General features: G+C 47.9%; 3 protein-coding genes and 1 long non-coding RNA gene across 12 annotated transcripts in view; 2 read left to right on the top strand and 2 right to left on the bottom strand.

The window, feature by feature from the left end:
• The window catches only part of Pio (zona pellucida domain-containing protein piopio), a 49,424-nt gene extending 45,098 nt beyond the window's left edge, over positions 1 to 4,326 (bottom strand). The window contains exons 1-2 of one of the 2 annotated variants that reach the window (XM_076823591.1): positions 4,190 to 4,326; positions 1,794 to 1,831 (exon numbers count right to left, since the gene is read on the bottom strand). In XM_076823591.1, coding sequence (XP_076679706.1) covers positions 1,794 to 1,829 — 36 coding nt within the window. In that variant the 5' untranslated portion in view covers positions 1,830 to 1,831; positions 4,190 to 4,326. The remainder of the gene's footprint in view (positions 1 to 1,793; positions 1,832 to 4,189) is intronic. The other variant, XM_076823592.1, reaches the window with a different exon arrangement.
• LOC143374976 (uncharacterized) lies at positions 3,991 to 4,527 on the top strand. The gene is made up of 2 exons (XR_013086774.1): positions 3,991 to 4,284; positions 4,318 to 4,527. It is a non-coding gene; the product is annotated as an uncharacterized LOC143374976 (long non-coding RNA).
• A 1,898-nt stretch (positions 4,528 to 6,425) lies between these two features.
• Mtpap (mitochondrial poly(A) polymerase) lies at positions 6,426 to 10,097 on the top strand. Of its 2 annotated transcripts, none has more exons than XM_076823702.1 (7): positions 6,426 to 6,588; positions 7,062 to 7,252; positions 7,323 to 7,571; positions 7,642 to 7,860; positions 8,518 to 8,729; positions 8,796 to 9,016; positions 9,091 to 10,097. In XM_076823702.1, the coding sequence occupies exons 1-7, from the start codon at positions 6,459 to 6,461 to the stop codon at positions 9,651 to 9,653; spliced, it is 1,785 nt and encodes a 594-aa protein (XP_076679817.1). In that variant the 5' UTR covers positions 6,426 to 6,458; the 3' UTR covers positions 9,654 to 10,097. The 2 variants fall into 2 exon arrangements, with proteins under 2 accessions (XP_076679817.1, XP_076679818.1); XM_076823703.1 differs by lacking the exon at positions 6,426 to 6,588 and adding an exon at positions 6,638 to 6,995.
• A 152-nt stretch (positions 10,098 to 10,249) lies between these two features.
• Positions 10,250 to 16,989, bottom strand: LOC143375011 (RING finger protein 207). Of its 7 annotated transcripts, none has more exons than XM_076823700.1 (9): positions 16,842 to 16,989; positions 16,438 to 16,671; positions 15,658 to 15,806; positions 14,788 to 15,572; positions 14,060 to 14,404; positions 13,700 to 13,985; positions 13,153 to 13,542; positions 12,095 to 12,366; positions 10,250 to 11,630 (listed from the first exon to the last, which is right to left on the bottom strand). In XM_076823700.1, the coding sequence occupies exons 2-9, from the start codon at positions 16,644 to 16,646 to the stop codon at positions 11,520 to 11,522; spliced, it is 2,547 nt and encodes an 848-aa protein (XP_076679815.1). In that variant the 5' UTR covers positions 16,647 to 16,671; positions 16,842 to 16,989; the 3' UTR covers positions 10,250 to 11,519. The 7 variants fall into 7 exon arrangements, with proteins under 7 accessions (XP_076679815.1, XP_076679813.1, XP_076679810.1 ...); XM_076823698.1 differs by having other exon boundaries at positions 10,250 to 12,366; positions 14,788 to 14,993; positions 15,081 to 15,572; XM_076823695.1 differs by having other exon boundaries at positions 10,250 to 12,366.
• Between the last annotated feature and the right edge of the window lie 1,700 nt (positions 16,990 to 18,689).

The following is an 18,689-nucleotide window of genomic DNA, read 5'->3' as shown; positions in this document are numbered from 1 at the left end:
CTCTGCCGTTCCTCTTTGCATATCGAAGATAGACTCGATCCTCGATCTTTACTACTCGAAGGGTCTTGGTACAAATTTCACAATGGATTCATAAATCTTCCAGGTCAGTGGCGCACTCAGGATTTAATCCTGTGGGGAGCCGAGTTCAAGGGCTAAAGATATTTTTAGTGCAAATTCGGTAAATTCATTAGGTGATTATAGAAATTTCTTGAGTTTTCCTTTCTTCTTACGAAGCTCCTTCTTTTGGGTTGCCCCTTGCCACTGTTTTAGGTAACCCAGTAATTAAACAATTCCATTTCCTCGAGCAAAAGTACATGTTTTCTGAAAAACTACTGAATTTACTAGCTTAGGCTTGAAACTCAATAAACCGAAGGAACGATTGGGCCGAGTAGTTACCAGCCAGTGGGCGTTAATTATTCGAGTTGAAAAGTCGCGGAGCATGGAAAATTATTGCAGAAGCTCGGCAGAATTTTCCCGGCAGACGGTTTCGCGGGACGTTGTGCCAACAAAGGGTTACATAATTCCCCGCATTCCTGGCCAACATACTACGCCAGCCACGCTTGTTTCTCGTACGACACGACACGGGAGAAAGTATTATGAGCACGCACACGCGAGGTGGACGCGTGACGGCGATCGAAATCGAAATCGAACGAAAATGGACGCCTCTCGTTTCTCGATTGTCCAGCTGTTCCACCCACCGATAGAGGAATATCGAACGTCAAGTGCTATCTAAGACACTTCCTAACGGCGAACTGGTTACACAATCTGTAGTCTTTTTGCGTCCTTCGTTTCTCAATTCATTAACGATGCGATGAAGCTTTCTCCTATAATTTGCTCCACGCCCCGTGCAAGATGACTTTATAGATCAGCCTGCGTATTGCAGTCGCGGATCACATTCCGAGCTGGCTTTTAGATGATTTATGTTAAGCGTGGCGAGCACAGTGGCCATTAGTTAGTGTCGCGATGGGAATTGGAGGTATGTACATTACGCGAAGGTGCCTTGTTAGCAGTTCCAAGGGAAACGTTAGGGGAAACCGGGGCTGTTTGCCGCAAGGGGTTGACTAATTGTTAGTAAATTTGCACCAACATATGCTCTACTTCGGAAAGATTCACTGTGGAAAGAAGTCAGTTCTACTACGCCATAAATATGTCCGACCCAGCGATCGTGCTTTTTCACAGTTATCAGCGTTTATCGAAAAATTGACTACGTAAGTAAACATTGTTTCTTCAAGATTTTATGTTTTCACGCCCTATATAGTTACAATTGAATAAATGTTAAGGGACTGTTTTAAAGTTTGTTTATTAGACGATCTATTGACGTAGTATTTTTGTTTATACATGAATAATTGAACTAATAACGTTAATGAGGTTTAAATTGGTATTTTCTTATTTGGAAAGCGATTTTTATTTTTTGTTTAAAGTGCAATATGTTGTAAATACATTATTATTTCCGTTTAAGTTGAAAAAATTTGCAGTTTATTATTAAAAAATGAACAAAAGATAATTAACATTTTATAATGAAAGAACTCTTTGTTACAATACAATTGAGATAAGTTGCTAATAACATTTTCGTAACTAATTGTACCTATAGTCAACCTACCCCATACTGTAAGTCTACTAACCCCGATCATGGGGCTGGTTGACCAGCATGGAAGGTGTTAGAAAAACATTAAAATACCTTAATTGCTGTCACATTAAGTCGCCTTAATAATTTAATCAGATAGCCAAACTAACTGGCTTACCAGCCCCGGTCTCCCCTGTACAATAATCAGAAGATTTGTCCATTTACTTACCAATAGAAACGTCACTGCGACCCCCCGCCAGTCCATGGCTAAAATAAAAGAGAAAGTCTTATTAATAACTGGGTCGAACTCCCATGAGTGCGATCGACCGCGTGCAAACATCTCTCGCGTTAGTACACTTGCGACGAACACAAGAAATAGTTTAAACAACCCCGTCTGTACTTTTTAATCCCTACATCCACTCGATACACTTCGCCTCGACTATCCAACGTCACAGGCTCTACTTTATCCGAACTCTATCCATCGTTAGTCCCTCGCGACACAAACTCCTCGCAACTTGAACACTACCGCGACCACGTTTCTCCATTGATGTGTCAGTTCCCCTAGTCCGTAGCGGTTCCCTAGATCCACGGGATCGGTGATGCGGTGGGCAAGTCTCTCGCGGGTCACAGGAACGCGAAAGCTGGCTGAAGGCTCGCGAGGGTGGAGAAGGTCCACTCGAGGGTCCCGAAGGGATCAGGTGGACGTTTTCGAGGTGGTTAGTAGAGCCGTGTCGGGCGGCTCGAGAAAGCGACGCGGTGTTTCGCGAACGCGGCCGAACATAACGCAACGTTCACTTTTTCGAGCAAGAGGAGAGGCCGGTGCACGGAACAGGAACGACCTCGGGCACACTGGACCACCATACATTTTCACCGAACCGTTTTCCCTCGTCCCTGGATCGATCACGGCGACGCGGCCACACGAATCGCGAGATTTACGAGGCTGGTCGATCGACATCCCGCGAGGTTCTGCCACCTTCTTTCCACCTTTTCTCGCGGGCGGGCAGAAAGGACAGGCTCGTGCTACGTGCTCGCTGCACCGGGGAATCCAGGGCCGTACTGTTCTCCTGCCTTTCACCTTCCTTTTCTCCCTTAGAAATGCATTTCAGGAGCGCTCTCTACTAGCTACCTCTTAGAAACGTTCGTGAGTAGCTTGTCTGGGAATTGGGGTTTCAAAGTGACATCCGTTACGCGAACGACGCGTAGGAATCGCACGGGTCGTCGCGTACCGTGCCCACGTCATAGCTCGCCGCGTGTTGAAGTCACCAGTGACTTCAACTGTCCGCGCGTGAGACGGATATGGTCATCGATATATGCGTTGGCACCGTTACGAAATCACAGGTACCTATTAATTATAAATTATTATAACCATCATGAACCCGAGCAAAGTAGTCCACCCAATCTTCCAGCCGCAACCAGAGCGACCGCGAGCGATCGATTTCGTTATTCGCCGTGCTTCCGCCTCGTGGTTTCGACTCGATTAAAACCGATTCGAGCGCCGCGTGGGCGAGGGTCCTTGGGGCCCGCGTATTTGGTTACGGTGCCACCCACCACACGAGGATGAACAAACGAGCCTTGTACCCGTTTTCGCGCGGTTTCCGTTGCATAACGCCGTTTCATTAAACCGTCTATTAAGTCCACATTACCCATTCAGCCGTTTGCCGTGGTTCGCCCCTCCGTTTTCCGTGCGTGTCTGTGTCTCTGCGTGCACTCGAGAAAGGAAACGGTCGCTTCCACTCTGGCACAGCTGTCAGCCGTTCTCGCCCTCCCGTGCCCCGCTGCCGCGCCAACTTTTTCGAACGTTCCTGCACCACCTCCCCCGCCTACGCCCCACCACCCCTCGAGCTCCCTTCTGGAACGGTACATCGCGTTCGCCAGCCGCGGATTCTTATTTTATAAGTTACCTTGATAAGTCACCAGGAATCCACTTTAAGGGAGGAGATCGGTAAGAAAGCACGCGTCAGCTGTTATGCAGGGAATAGGTTAACAAGCGTCTGCTACCCTTTCCGCGAAATATTGCAAGATATTTTAACCTAAAAGAGTCGAGAGAATTTCAAAATTCATTCACTATGACGACTCACATATGTATGAGTTATTGCTAATTTGCTATATGAAAAAGAAGCGAATTGTTTTTTAAGTTGTCTCAAGCCTCCTGTGTTTTAACCGCTCCCCATATCACTAATAATCGAGGGATAATTTCTCGTGTACCTATTTTTAAAATTCATGCCGAGTGACAAATAAAACAGTGGATTGGATCGTTGAGAAACGCGCGTGCCCACTTTCGACAACCTTGGGTCGGACAGTTCCATTTAAAACGCAAATATACGTAAGCGACAGTGACGTAACGGGGGGATTTTTTTCTCTACGCCCGTTTTCCGATCGCCTCCAGGCGCCTTCCGCGCCCTTGAACGTCCGCCAACGTGGTCGTCGCAGTCTTTCCTCGCGAGGAGCTATTGCGCCATCTTGGTGTCACCGCGATTAGAAACAACCCTTCGTTTCCATATCTCCGCACCGATATCTCCGATAACGTCTTCTCGATCCGCCTAATAGGGTTGTCGAGATTAATCTGCCCGACAAATCGAGTGAATGCGTCGTCCCGCGAGTATCAAACAGCTGAAAGTGCCTCACCTGCCTCGATCGCCAGTGATCCAGCCAAGATTTCCCAAACACCGCGACGGATCTGTCCCTTTTTCGACCGACGATCTTGTAAATAATGGACCTTCGTCGCCTTACGAGACCACGAATAAAGCGTGCAGAAGGATGGAGATGGAGAAAACAGTCAGATGTCTAATGACGGAATCACTTTCCAAGCCAGACACCGGTCAGGTTCGTTCCACGAATCACCTGTTTCATCTACCGCGTGGATCCCGGCTCGTTCATCATCAGCACTTCCGGTAGCACACGGGACTCATCGAGCAGCGTCGAACACGCGTCCTCGCCGGCCGTAAAGTCCGCCTCGCGCGCCTCCACATCCCCAAAACGCGCAGGGTCTGCCGAAGACGGTTGCTGGGAACGCGCCCCGCTCACGTTCAAACGCAACGGTCCCGAGGAATGGTCATTCTAGGGAGTCGTCGCGACTTCCTCGAGCAGGATCCAGCCATCCACCAGGACCAGAGGATTCTCGAAGATTCACGATCGTCGATGCGCGGAGCAGTTTGAATTCTTAGCTAAGATTTCAAGGATGCTGTTGCGTAGGGGGAGTCGGTTCTCTCGGTTGTCCGTTTTATTTCTATCGAATTCGCGGTTTACACGCTTCCGTTTCTCGAATCGACTTTGTCCGGGGGGCTTTTGAGAAATTTCTGGCTATTCACGCGGTTCGTTTCCGCCACTGCACCACACACCTGCCGGCGGTTCGTCGCTCCGTGGGGAAGCAGTCGAGCATGGAGATGGCCGCGGAAAATAAATCCGTCGCGGTCGACGCGGGCCTCGAGACTGCACTGGCTCTTCGTCCTGAGTCCGCGGTCCCCGTTGCCTCTGTGTTCCCCACGGCGGGGCAGCAGGGAACCGGAGGGACACGGGGCAAGCAGAGAGAGAGAGAGAGAGAGAGAGAAAGAGGTGACGGGGACTGCAGTCGTGAACAGAGAGTAAAATTTGGGGAACCGGGGGCAGAGGCTCCTCCTAATCCTTCCGAAGGTCTCATTCTCGGAAAAGGGAAAGGATGTGCGGTGGGTCGGAGGGAGATGGAGAGGAGAGTGGACGTTGGTCGAACGGAGAGAGAGAGAATTCGTAATTGATCTATGAAATGTTTCAACGATCGAACGGCAGAGAGCGACACTGCAGCGCTCGATTCTTTTTCTTCGTCGCTAGATCCACCAACGACGGCTAGCGATGGAAATTAGAGTTGGGAGTAGCTGGCGAATATTGGAATGGTACATGTAGACTCTAACCCAGACGCTCGGTGAATGAAATTTGAGCGGTCGAATAATAGCATTCCTTGGTACAGTAGAACTTGCTATTTCTGGATCAAAGAATTGAGAATTTTACGTTACCTAATACTACGTTACTTCGACTTGTCAGTAGAAATTGAAAATTAAAATTAGAACTATTGAAACTTAATTTAAAAGTTAAATTAATTGCCATTTTTGAAAACGTACTGTATTGAGAAACATCTCGTTTAATAATACGTTCGTCAATCGGAAGGAGTCGAAGATATACGCGATCTAGTACCGCAAAATTGTTGAAGAATCCTGGGGCTCTCCACTAAAAATTGTTTAAATTGGATATTGTATCGAGTTGGGTGAATGCTGCTCGACTCGATACAACTCGAAGCCATCACTAGCGGCAGGAGTCTCGCGAAAAAGGGCTAGAAGGAATGAAATGGGAGAAAGAAAACGCCCGGGAACGTCGAGGAGGAAAGGATAGACTGCATTTACGTCATCGCCCGGGTTAGACGCTCTACCACGCTCCTCTCGGGGGATGTGGACTTCGCGATTCTTCTCGATTCGCTCGAGCGAAATATGTTTCAACACCATTTCTGTATTTAATTAATCAAACTGATCGATGGATCACGGACGATGTTATTAACGAAGCAACGTAGTCAGATCAGAAAGTGTAGAACTCCTACACCTTATGCGTGGTCATTTCATTACGTTCTTTTCGTTTATTCGGCTAAGATAATAACTTCAAGATATACTTCTATGGACTTGAAGATTAGTTAGAATTCATTGTGTACCCTAAATGTTACTTTTTAACTAATCAAGTGTCGAGTATTTTGATGAAATACATTTGCTCGATAAATTAACTTTAAGTTCCGTCGGTAATTTTTTATAATTGAATAAACGACATCTGGCGAAGGATAGTGTTACACACTTGTACAAAAGAGGCGCTTTCCTTATGGTACATTATCGGTCGCGCATACGTGTAACACGTGTTTCACATACTAGCAGAACATTTAAAAATGGCTCTCGTATATCGTGTCACCACGAACTTTTGCCCTTTATTAAGCACCTTTTACTGTAAATGTACAGTAAACATAACGAGATTCAAGTCGAAGAAGCGTTTCAACGAATCATCGAAAAAGATCAGTGGTATGCTTTCATAAAATTGTATCGGTGGCGGTATAACCTCAATCGGGACATTCTAATCACTCGTATTCCCGATTATTTTATTCTTTTTTGATATTTACGTTTTTCCAAACGTGGATGGTAAGAGTAGATACATTTACTCTCATTTTCTGTCCGTTTCGTTGTTACATTTCACGTGATTCACCAAATGTTACAAACCTAACCTATTTTATTTTAAAAACATTCGCATTAAATGCTGTAAAACACAGTCGATAACGTAATCGATGGAATAACGGATAAAAATGAATACATTTTGAAGAAATCGGAAAGACGTAACATATTAAAGTTAAACAATTATCGGGCGCGATCTTTTACAGGGTCGTGCGACTTGATAATTGTAACAAGTGTTTCGTTCGTATAATTCGACAATGGTAAATTGATACAGCTATGTTTACAAGCACCGAAATGGAGTGAAATGTATAAAACTTATTTTATAGCCCCTAAATCAAAGATGGAAAATTTCCCAAGAGGCTCCTTTTATGAGATACTCCATTTTAGACAGACCGAAGCGAGGAAAAGTATTTTGGTGCAATTGGACATGGACAGTTCTACCGCCGAATGTAAACGTTACTGTGAAAAGTATGGAAAGATCGCGAAAATATTTCATTACATGTCGAGGTTGGATGCTGTATGTATATTTTCTAACGATCGCCGTTTCGAGTTTACATAAGGTACTTGTAATTTAACGTTGCTTCTAGCAAAATTTTGTATTGGTGGAGTTCGAATCGAACTTCTCTGTCGAAGAGATAAGAAGGACTTCGGCGTATATGAGCAATTTTGAGTATATTCCTATACAAACAACAGTGCTATGGTACCGTGATAAATTGCATTTGAACAAAAGCGGCAACGTTAAACAGCGGGTGCAACTGACGAACGAAATCCCGAGAAGCAGCATCCTGAGTCCTTCCTTTAATTTAATCAAGGAGAACCTGCATTCGTTAAATTCTGTATTACAAGCATATCGAGTAAAAGTAACGAGGTTCTATGCGGCATGTGTGTAACTGTTGAATTTTACAGGTGACGGAGCAAGTACACATGCTCCATAGAATGTTGTCCTTCACAGACCTAGATGTGAGACTTAGATTTTATACGGCCAATCAGTTGGAACTCTGTTTCTCGAGTTTATTTCCAACTATCTCTGTTGTACCATTTGGGTCATCTGTAAATGGTTTCGGACTGGTAGGATGTGATCTTGATTTAGTGTGTAAACTCAATAATAAGAAGGGAAAGACAGATGTGAGTAAAAGCCACGATATATCGACGTACGTTACGAAAAGTAGTACGTTTCAATTTTCTTACGAAAAACAACGTTTACCTTCGTTGTTACGAAAACTATTACGTTTCGGTTTTTGCTGCGAAAACTAGCATGTTTCATTTGTAGCGACGAAAAGCAGCACATTTAGATGGTTAGCTACGAAACTTCGAGCGCGTCAACTTAAATACCTTCCGACGCGATTTTTATTTAGTCATGGTCGGTAATTTATTAAACATTAAAATACCGTACTTAAATTATGTGGATTAAAATTTTCACACGTATTTCCTTTTGGAGATTAGATGGAGTTATTATTTATTAAACAATATTTTTAAAAGTTGAATGCTTCGATGCAAAATGCAATGCAGCAATTTAAACTAACGACGCGCCGAAAGGTGATAGTTACTGCAGTAGAACCCAAAACGTGTTATTCGTCGTGGCTAAGCAGTGAAATATGTTAGTTTTCGCGGCGGAAGACCAAACGGTGGAATGTGCTTATTTACGTGGCAAACTGAAACGTGCTGTTTTTCGTAAGAAAAATGAAACGTGCTGCTTTTCGTAACGCACGTCGATATGTACATGTTAACAGCTTGCTATATTAATTTTATATGAATCTTTGTCTTTGCGAACATCTTTTTCAGGATACTACGCAAAAATTAGTATTTCAATCAAAACCTTACGCTGCTTATGAGAGACAGGATCAGAGGGAATTTCTATCGATACTAGCCCACATAATGCATAAATTTATTCCTGGCATCAGTAATGTAAACAAAATTCTCCAAGCCCGTGTTCCTATAATTAAATTTACGAACAAATGTACAAGTATACACTGCGATCTTAGTAGCACACAGATGTATGTGTCAAATATTTCTTGTCCTCTTATCGAGTGTAATTGCTTCTGAGACCAATAACTTTCCAGGGTTGCGTTGTACATGTCCGAGGTGTTGTACATTTACGGTGAGATCGATCCTCGAGTGAAGCCTCTCGTTTGTACTATTCGCAAATGGGCGAAATGTCACTACATAACAACAGACACGTCGGGGCAGTGGATAACGAATTTCTCCCTCACCCTGCTTATAATATTTTATTTCCAGTTGAAGGGCATATTGCCCTCTCTAAACAAATTGGGAGAATATGCAAGTAAGTATGTACGTGGAAAGGATTCTTCACCCCCTGCTCTCTCCACAAATCGAAACTTACGTGTTTGTTTTCAGGGTTCTCATCTAGTAATGGAACGTTCGATGTTGAATTTATTGCGTGCGTGAAACGGATGCAGGCCCAAACCGGTACAAATACCGAATCATTGCATGCCCTTTTATATGGTTTCTTCGCTTATTACGCCACATTCGACTTCACTACCCGCGCGATATGCATTCGGGAGGGGAGGAGCAAATTAAAACGGGACAATGCGCCTTTGCACATTCTCAACCCGTTCGAGCCCACGTTAAACGTTAGCAAAAACGTTACTGCGGCCGAAATAGTGAAAATAAAAGCCCACGTTCGGACTGCGTTGCTCGGACTTGAAAAAGACGGACCGCAGACCATTGTGACGCTACTTGGATTGATTCGGATGAAACAGTCTTCGAAACCAACGCTGAAGAGCTACGACTTGACGAATGTCAGTGCTAAAGATGTCAGTAAACCTGTCAAGAATGCGGAAGAAGAGAATGGCGATAGAGACACCGAATCAGTACAGTCGGAATTAGTTAAAGATGAATTCTTAACAGACGAGAACAGTTTCGACGACTCTGACAAGCTGAAAGAGATAATAAAATAATAAGATATCCAAACAGTGTGTCGTAGCTGAGTTTTTGGTTTTTCCACGATTCATCGAATCTGTAAAACGTATAAACGATGCCATCTACCCCCTCCTTATGCATTTCACCATAGGAATTAAATGTACTTGGCGCAGGTCTCTGCAGTTTTCTTATGATTGACCAGCGACGCAATATGTCGAACAAACAGCATTGCATCTTGGGACAAAAGCACACGTACACTTTGATGGGAAAAAATGTTATATCGAGTTATATGATGTATAAAAATACAAATAGCGACGCAATTAAAAGGTAACAGATTCGGTATAACTATTGCAAAGCGTTTGAAGAAGTGTGCTTTTATCCAAGCGATGCGTAAATAATAGAAAGCATTTTTATACCTCAAAGTTTTACTGTGTCTGTTTAACAAACTCCATCGATAGTATTAAATTGATTTTATAATTTAAGGATTGTCCGTTAATAAAAGAACGAAGAAAACCAACGAGGTGTGATGTCGGAGGATCTCTCTGTTAGAACGACGAAGGTTTCGATGAGGAAATGTAAAAAGGGAAGGAGAGTAGATTGGAAGAAACGTACAAGAATAGTTGAAAGGTTTGCATACTCTGTAACTTGTATATTTCTCTATTATCAGCGACTCGACATTTCTCATACATGCTTAATCGTGTACATTTTCTATAACTGTAACGTCCTTATGGCTCGTTAGTCGCTTAAAATGAACGGTAACGATCCTGTTAAACTTTCACGAGGAACCTTCGCTCGTCCTTGTGGAAATGGAATCTCGTGTTTGTACCTTGTGCGATACGATCGCGCGGGACGTTCGACGAACGTGCGATCGTTGAATTCGTCAGTCGCGATTCTTCCCTCATCGGAGCGAGCGGCGGGGACGACGGGTCCTCGTGCGATTGGTGATTACACGAATATGTTTCTCTTTATCTTTTCAATTAGGCTATTCGTTCGCGTACGAGAGAAAGGATGCACCGTCGTTTAAATTCGTAATGTACCTGGTGGCTGGCAGTGTTGAAATTCGCTAACCGACGTTTCCTGCCCTCTCTACGTCGCGTTATTCGTTCGACTCAGTATACAGGGTATACAGTACCTCGAATCGAAGGTATTACTATACGTATAAACCCTAAATTACAACGAATCAGTTCGATTTATCCTCCCCACGGAGCGTCCACTCCACCTAGACGCCCGATTTGAGCAGCATAGTAATCCTTTACTTTCCCCCCCTTCTTTCCGCACCCTTTACAATAACTCGAATCGTAACGCCGTGTTTACGCATGCACAGTTTATCGACGTATCCCGCTAATTCTAATACCGAGCCTCTAAGCGCGCGAGTCGTGTCGCTCGAAGAGCCCCGTGAATAACGAGGAGTACTGAGCTACGCGCGTACATCACCCCTGCCTCCACTCTCGCGTATTACTCTCCTATTGGCAGCGATATATCGCCACCTTCGGCGCTTCAAAGTGCAATAAAAAAGCTATATGTTCAATAAAAAACGGAGATGCGTGTCCTACACTGAAGGCTTGGCTGACCCTGGGACAAGTCCGACCAGACACAGAAACGGGTGTGTATAGAAACCGTCGAAAACCTTGGTCCGGACCGGGAAAAAGAAATTCCAACAGAACGTCGGTTGTACAGTCTTCGTGAAAGTAATGTTTAACGGTGCACTTTATCGAGGCCTGCCGTTTAGCGGCAGCTGGGACGAGGAACGCGCTTGTCCGTAAATATATGTACACCACGCGGGAATGCCCTTTGACCGTGTGTCGTATACGTCTAATAAAACGCTCGAAATGGTGGAAAAAGAACCGTTCTCGTAGTACCCTTTCGCGTTTCGTAACAATACTCCTCCTACTGATAACAATGCACTAATGTGACCGAAGGGTATAGTCCCCCCGATAATACTTTCCCGAACGTGTTATGCTAGGCGTTTTCTGGAGGGTTGACGGCTCTCTCCCGGATAGCCGAACGCGGCCGAGCTACAGGGACAACAAACGTAACAAATCTCTGCTTGAATTCTTCAAGGATGGCCGTAGAAGAAGCCTCTGGTGCTTCGCCCCCGTTCACTATCTGAGCGAGCACTCCTCTGAAGACAAGCTTCTCGTACCTTCGCCCCACACGAGCAAGAGCGCGCTTAGTTTGTCTTGCTCTTGCGGTGATGGCGATGGTGGTACGCGTGATGGTGTCGCAGGTGAGACCTGGTCTCCTGCACCGCTGCCACCAAGGTGCGCACCGTTTCCTCGTGTCCCTCGAAGCTGTCTGCTTTTTTCAGCTGGCCGAAAGAGGAAGCAGTCCCCTCGGCAGCAGTGGTACTGCTGCGCTTGCTTTTTAGCCTGGGGAACGTTTCCCAGGAGCGCTGCTTCTGCACCAGAGACGACTTCGCAGGCGTAGGCCCGATCAACACAACCAGCGTTTTCCTTGGATCCGGAACGGATTCACCTACCGTCCCATCCGCGATGCTTGACCGCCTGCTGCCGGACCCGGTGGTGCTGAGGCTGTCGCAGCTGGCTCGCCGACGCCTCCTCACTTCCGTGGACGCTTTATCGTCTCCGTAGAGGACGTCTTCCGGGTCGCTGGCAGGGTACACCTTAGTGCCCTTGTTAGCAGGGAGCGGTTGCTCGTCAGGAACCGCATGCACCTGGGCCTGCACGCGTTTCTTGGCCTCCCCTAGGCTCGACGCCTCGGAGATTCGTTGGTACTCCCCTTCCTCGCCTGCTGCAAGCACGTGAATCGCTTAGGTGTACCTTGCTACCGCGTAGAACTTTAGTGACGAGAGGGAGAGACTGTTAGACTACTTTAAGTTGTTCTTTGATCACTGAAAGGGGGTAGCAGACACGAACTTCCAATTGGAAACTGTGGCACTGTTCCATCATGTGGGAACACGTAGAACCATTGCAGAACAGACGATTCGATTGATCCACAAGAGCGCCGTGTCTAATTTACCAGGCCGCGCAAGGTGTTTGTCTGATCGTTTTGTGCCGCGGCAGAGAGCTACCGGGAATGGCTTTGCAGAGACAATCGGGCGCTGGATTTAATTGAATTGCAGGCCCGCCGACGCGTCCCTTTAATTGCGATTTTAATGGCGTTCGATGAGAAGGATACTTAAGCGACGTTGCGCAGAGACAAAGGCAACGGCGACGGCTCGTTATACTAATGAAAAATCGTCGGAGCGAGCCCGTCGAATTCGCTGCGGAAGATCGTTAGGATGCTTACGAAAATAATACGCGCGTGACGTCGTTTACCGGCGGTATCGATTCGACTACCCAGACAAAACACTTTGCGCTGGTCGATCCTGAATTGGGCGCGATACGAGGTGCAATAATTCTCGTGTGCGTTCATCAGGGTTTTATTTACATCGATTTATAATGCTATCTACATGAATCCTGTGGAAGCCGGGGCGCGTATCTGGCGGATCGTGGACAAGTCGAAAGTCCCTACCTCGCCACCTCTCATCCGAACGCTATTTACTCGTGCACGCGATCCTCACGGATTTGTTCTTACCAGCCGTGTGTGACTGTGGTTTCTGGGCGTCTGTGCACCGTTCCGGTTGGTCGAGTCCCTCGGCGGAGGTGTCGCCGCTGCCACCCTTCAGGGACCGATACAGGGAGCGTACTTTGCTGGTGGTCGAGTGGCCGGGCGGTGTCTTCGGCTTGGCGCTGTCCGGTGACTTCCTCGATCGCCGGCTCTGGCTGCGATCGCGGCCCTCCTCTCTACCCGGCGACTTCTTCCGGTCCTCCTTGGTCCAGGCCTTTTCCATCAATTGACTCAGGACTCCTCTCTTCGAGTCGGTGGACTTGGCCGTTCCGTAAACCACGATGTTCCCGCTTGAGTCGAGCACTGCACCCACACCGCCCGAGGGTGTGCGACAACGCGTCGGCATCTCCTTCGACTCTGCATAGAAAAGTACTTGGACTCGTTACTCGAATCACCGCATTAAGGAGGGACGGGAAAAGAAAGCACTTTGGCACGGTACAGGAGTCCTTGAGCACCAAGGTGCTGAAATAAGTTTTGTAGGAAATTTCAGGGTATCCTCGCCCGGGACACGTACCTTTCATATAGAGCGCGTTGTCGGCGCTGGTGGAAGTGTTACGCGAGTGGCGGTGCTCCTTGGTGGGAGCTTGGGTCTGCGGTTGCTGCGGCGGCTCCTGCATCTGCAAGCGCGCCAAATGCTCCAGCAGCACTTGTAGCTGCTGGTTGCTGGCAGCGTCCGAGGCTGACATGCTCACTTCGCCAGCGCTGACTCCGGTCGTGAAGGACTTTATGAACGGCTCCAGCTGCTGGGCCAGGTTCTGCAGCTGCTTCACCTGATTCCTCAGCGACAGGATGTCGTTCATCTGGGCAGAGGAAGGCGAGAGTGATGGATTCGATCGTCGCTGGAGGAATGGGCGGAGGATAGAGGTGTAGGTACCTGAGAATGAAAGATGTCCTTCTCTATGTGGATCCTGCACAACTGCTCGTCCCATAACGTGTCGAAGACGTTCTTGAGCCGTTCTAACTCTATCTGATGGTTTTCCAACTGCTGCCTCAACACCCGACAGTCCCTGGCCACGTGGTCGTAGCGGGTCCCCAACGGGGGGGTGTTGGCCCTTCGGAGAAGAGCCACGTCACGATGAAGCTCCCCCAGCCTTTCTTTCACCGTGAGCAACTGTTGGTTCAATTCCTTGAGCTGAGTGTCAAAGGTTCGGCAGTGATGGGAGAAGGGCCCACTTTCGCCTCCACTCTTTGGCGGGATCCTCTGGGTGGTCTTGCTGCTCTGCTCGGAAAGGAGAGCGTCTTACGTGATCGCCCATCGTCTCACTTACGAAAAGTCACCCTCCCTCTCTTTACGCAAGCCTGAGTAGACTCTCTGACTACCACATCCGGCTAAATAAACTAACGGGAAACGAAAGTCGCCTGTCTGCGCTACGTCATAGGCAAACGGCTGTCTAATCTGGGGCTACGGACTACCACCACGTACAACTGACCAAAGTACAAGCCACATCATAGAGTAAAAGTCCTGTGAACGAAAGTACTTACACAGAAGTGTGCGCGAGAAATGCAGTGGAAAAGAAACTTGCAATATGAACATAAACGACACATAGTGTTGTTAAAATCGAGAGTGGTTTGGGCCGATCAGGCCGAACGTGGCTTAGGTACCTGAATCACAGGCGGCTCCTGCTGGCCCATCCCGTGGGTCTGGTCGTACAGGGACTCCTTGGACGCCTGGGACTGACCGACGAACGGCTGCAACGCCCTGGCGAACTCGCACCTGTAGTTGGTCTTTAGGTGGGCGGTGAGCAAAGGCGGCCTCGACGGGTATCCCAGCTGGGCCACGCGGCTCAACCGCTCCAGCATCGGATGGGCTAGCTCGAGAAATTGATATTTCGTCGCGCCGCTGGTGAAAGCGGTGCACAACATCAAATGCATCTGTAGTACGGGAAGCGCGCTACCTAGGGAGAACAGCTGACCACGGACCACCCTCTCTTTGCTCTCGAACTGCCGTTGGAGCTCCGTCAGTACCGTCCCGTGGGTTTTCGTGATCACCTCCTGCATTCCCTGGCAGAAGGTGTTGAGCGCCCTTTGCTCCGACTCCCTGCTGTGCCGTAGCTCGTCCAGCTGCGATTTCAGGGCCACCACGCCGTCCCTGATGCCCGCCTGCAGCTCGCAGATCGAGTTCACCGCCCTCTCCATCTTCTTCGACGCCTGCTGCCAGGCGCTCTCGATGTCTACGCAGTGGGGCCTGGCGTCCGCCGGCGTGTCGCGGAAGCACGTCGCACAGAGCATGCATTTTGCGCTCTGGCTGTACATTATGTACTGTTCACCGTGGAGGGGGCAGCGACGCTGGTTGTCCTTGGCACATTTGCTCATGTGCACCACCTCGTGCGTGGAGAACATCTTCGCACGGTGAGTATTCTCCCTGCAGTGGGTGCACAGTGCTTGTCCTGTGTGCAAACGGTTTCCATGGTAAATAAGTGGCCTCCGCTGGGGTTGCTGCGAATTTTGGATACTGATCTCTTTGGTACCTACCACATGTTGTACAAAAGAACATAGAAGACTTGTCATGCTTGTCGCAATTGGCACAGGGTGGATTCTCAGAGTTCGTTAGCTCAACCAACTGTAGTATCAGCTGATCGGGTGGTGGTAGTTGTGCCCCATCCTTCAGCTGTGTCTGTTGCCTGCGCATGGTAATATATTGTCAGCTTGCTAACGTTGAAAGTATCAATGTTTAATTAAACTTTGAGCGTTGAGAAATGGTAAGTCAATGGTTATAAAAGCAAAGTTCAAAAAGAGTCAAGAAATGAAAAGGGGGAGATACAGCAAGTATCGCATAAGAAAATTGTGTAAATAATGTGTCACGCAGAGCATAAAATACATTTTCAGGAATGCCTAGGATTCTGCAGCATTCGCACAAAAACTGAAACCAGTGGGAGACGTATAAACATGGAGACGGTGGACAAGTCTAACTCAAACCTGGGACCGCAACCCAAAAATATCATGCAGAAATGTGTGCATCATTTAAATGTAATGTGAGTATACAAAATAAAGTAATATAGATCAAGAAGTCACTGTTACTTAATTATCTCATAGCTCGCAAGGAGCACAGTGTTTTCCTAAAGTGTTACATATCCATATCTGTGTAAGAACAAGCTTTACTTGCCATGATGCAGGTGCAGCGAACAAGATGTACAGAGAGATGAAAATTAGTAAGAGATAGAAAAACATGCAAGATAGTAGCCAAACCTAACCCAGACCTGGGATCGTCACCCACCCTAAGGACGCCATGCAATAACAGTCGTTGTTATCTACCCGCAGATGGGACAGGAGACCTTTCCATCAAGATGAGGGCCGCGTATGCAACGGGCACAGAAGGTGTGGAAGCAGGACAGCAGACAAGGCTCGTTGTAGTAGTCGTGGCAGACGCCGCAGATGAAAGGATTCCTGGTCCCGCCACCGGTTACGCCTGCCGTACCGTCGTTTTCGCCGACGCCGTCGACCACCGACCCGGAGCTCGCCATCGTCGGCCAAACCAACGGTAACCACCTGGAAACCAGAAGCCAGAACTCTCTCCAGCAACCACCACCTGGAAACTCCACCTCGGCGTCACTCTCGGACGGTTTCACGTTTCACCAGCTACGTTCACGGCGTTACCAACAATCAAACCTCCGCCCAGTCGAATGTAACAATGAATCATTATTAAGAAATTTGTTTACCCCGAAGACCGTTGGCCCGCCCGCCGCAGAAAACCCTGGTGGGTAGTTTATCGGCTCGTCAGTCTAACGTAGTATGGTGGGCAACCCCGTTTGCGCCTGACGATCGGCTCTGACGTCACTGAGGTGCCACCAATCTCGCGCCCTCCCACGTCGGGTGGGTGGTGCACGTACACAGAGAGGGAAAAGGGGATGGGCTGCTGCTGCTGCACGGGCTTGCCTGTGTAGTGCTCGCGCACACAGCAGCCTATACACAGGGGGTGGATCTGACGTAAGCACGCGAGGGTGGTCGTGAATGTACGTGCTCCCCGATAGCGATGGCTAGCGAGCACCCTTCCCCGCTAGCTTTCGAACAATTCTTACTTGCAAAAGGCGCCCGTAGGGTACCCTCGTAACGAGCTAACAGTCTTAAAAGACATTCATAAATTTGTATACGTGGAGTACCTCGAGAGTTTGCATGCTCCTCGAGAGCTCCGAAGTGACAGAAACGCGGAAATCTAAGTTTCTTAACATTCGCGATTGCTTTCGCTGTTAATTTAAGGATTTACAGCCTTTGGGACTTTAAACATTGAATATCATACGACTCCTTACGCGAAGCAACCCTTCTGACTCGCCTGCCACATATTTCAGGTGATCCAGAGCGACCTCGAGGCCATCCCTAGCAGCTGGACCAGCCTGTGTTGGTACAACGGGCTAGGATCTATATCCGTGAGAGCAGTACCCCGACGTCCTCGCCCCTCGGCGCCTCCGTCACCCCGTTTTCTGCACTCCTGCAGGGATCTATATGCCTGGTGTGCACATACGCACGTACATATATATACATTCAACCTGCCAGGGTGTACATGTGGAAGAGGAACACCGCTGCCCCGCCAGACGAACGTCGCTATACAAACTGAAGAGCGATAGAGATAGATAGATGGAGAGAGAGAGGGGGGGGGGGAGAACTCGTTGCGTATATAAAGCGAAAAAAAGCGAGAGAAAGGGATTATGCATATTCCTTTGTGTTTGGCGGCTTTTCGTCCTGCAGTTCAGTCTCGCCATCCACTCGTGGCACGCGATATCGACGAAACGCGACACGACATTTTTCCCGAGTCCTTCTTCCCCGTCTGTTCGCCCTTCGCGGGAACAAGGGCTCGCCCTTTTAACCTACAAAGAGAGTAGAGGGCCAGAGAGGGGTGGTGGCCGCTGGAGCACGCTATTAACCCCTTCTGGGCAATTTTTTGTTTCCATCCGCAGCGTGCTAGACGTTCTCTCCCCCCCCTCTCTCTCTCTCTCTCTCTCCCCAACCCGCTTCCTCTCTGTAAATTCCGCGAGACCAGACTTTATTTGATCGTTCCGCTTGGATTCCCGGATTTATTTGTCTGCGACAGCCCGACTGCTAGAGACACGGAGGAGGCTCTACTATCGATCGTTCGAAAGATCCTTCTCTGAAAGAGAAGGACACGACGGGACCGTGCACGCTGGGCTTTAATCATAGGAGAAAAACACGGCCCTTGGTGCGCCAGGGAAATATACTCGACCAGCAGAGTGGATGGCTGACCCTCAAACGGGTCAGTGAATGCTAATTCCACGACCCGCCTTCCTATACCTCCTAACCGCAGTGTGCCTCTTCCGGGTATCCCGGAATCGGTCCAAAAACTCATCCCTGTAGAAGGCATCACGGAAATTACTGTGTCTCCGGCGGAATCTGGGCGGTTACCCTACGCATACACGGAGAATCCTCAAATATTCCTGCTATGATCGCAGATCCGGGATTCACCCCTTGGTCTCTTAGCAAATATGAGTATGAAAAGAGTGACTGCCGCGTGATAGATAATAGATATCCGATCCTATTCGATTGTATTTGCGATG

Source organism: Andrena cerasifolii, chromosome 12 (assembly GCF_050908995.1).
Source record: "Andrena cerasifolii isolate SP2316 chromosome 12, iyAndCera1_principal, whole genome shotgun sequence".
Lineage (NCBI taxonomy): Eukaryota > Metazoa > Arthropoda > Insecta > Hymenoptera > Andrenidae > Andrena > Andrena cerasifolii.
The sequence above is the reverse complement of the archived record's forward strand: the minus strand, read 5'-3'. Positions and strand labels throughout refer to the sequence as shown.

Coding starts and splice junctions, on each gene's coding strand:
- Mtpap (XM_076823702.1), top strand. CDS start 6,459: ATGGCTCTCGTATATCGTGTCACCACGAACTTTTGCCCTTTATTAAGC. Junction 7,572..7,641: donor ACCTGCATTCGTTAAATTCT/GTATTACAAGCA, acceptor TGAATTTTACAG/GTGACGGAGCAAGTACACAT. Junction 8,730..8,795: donor GATCTTAGTAGCACACAGAT/GTATGTGTCAAA, acceptor ATAACTTTCCAG/GGTTGCGTTGTACATGTCCG.
- LOC143375011 (XM_076823695.1), bottom strand. CDS start 16,646: ATGGCGAGCTCCGGGTCGGTGGTCGACGGCGTCGGCGAAAACGACGGT. Junction 13,986..14,059: donor AGGACATCTTTCATTCTCAG/GTACCTACACCT, acceptor TCCTCTGCCCAG/ATGAACGACATCCTGTCGCT. Junction 12,367..13,152: donor ACCACAGTCACACACGGCTG/GTAAGAACAAAT, acceptor ACGTGCTTGCAG/CAGGCGAGGAAGGGGAGTAC.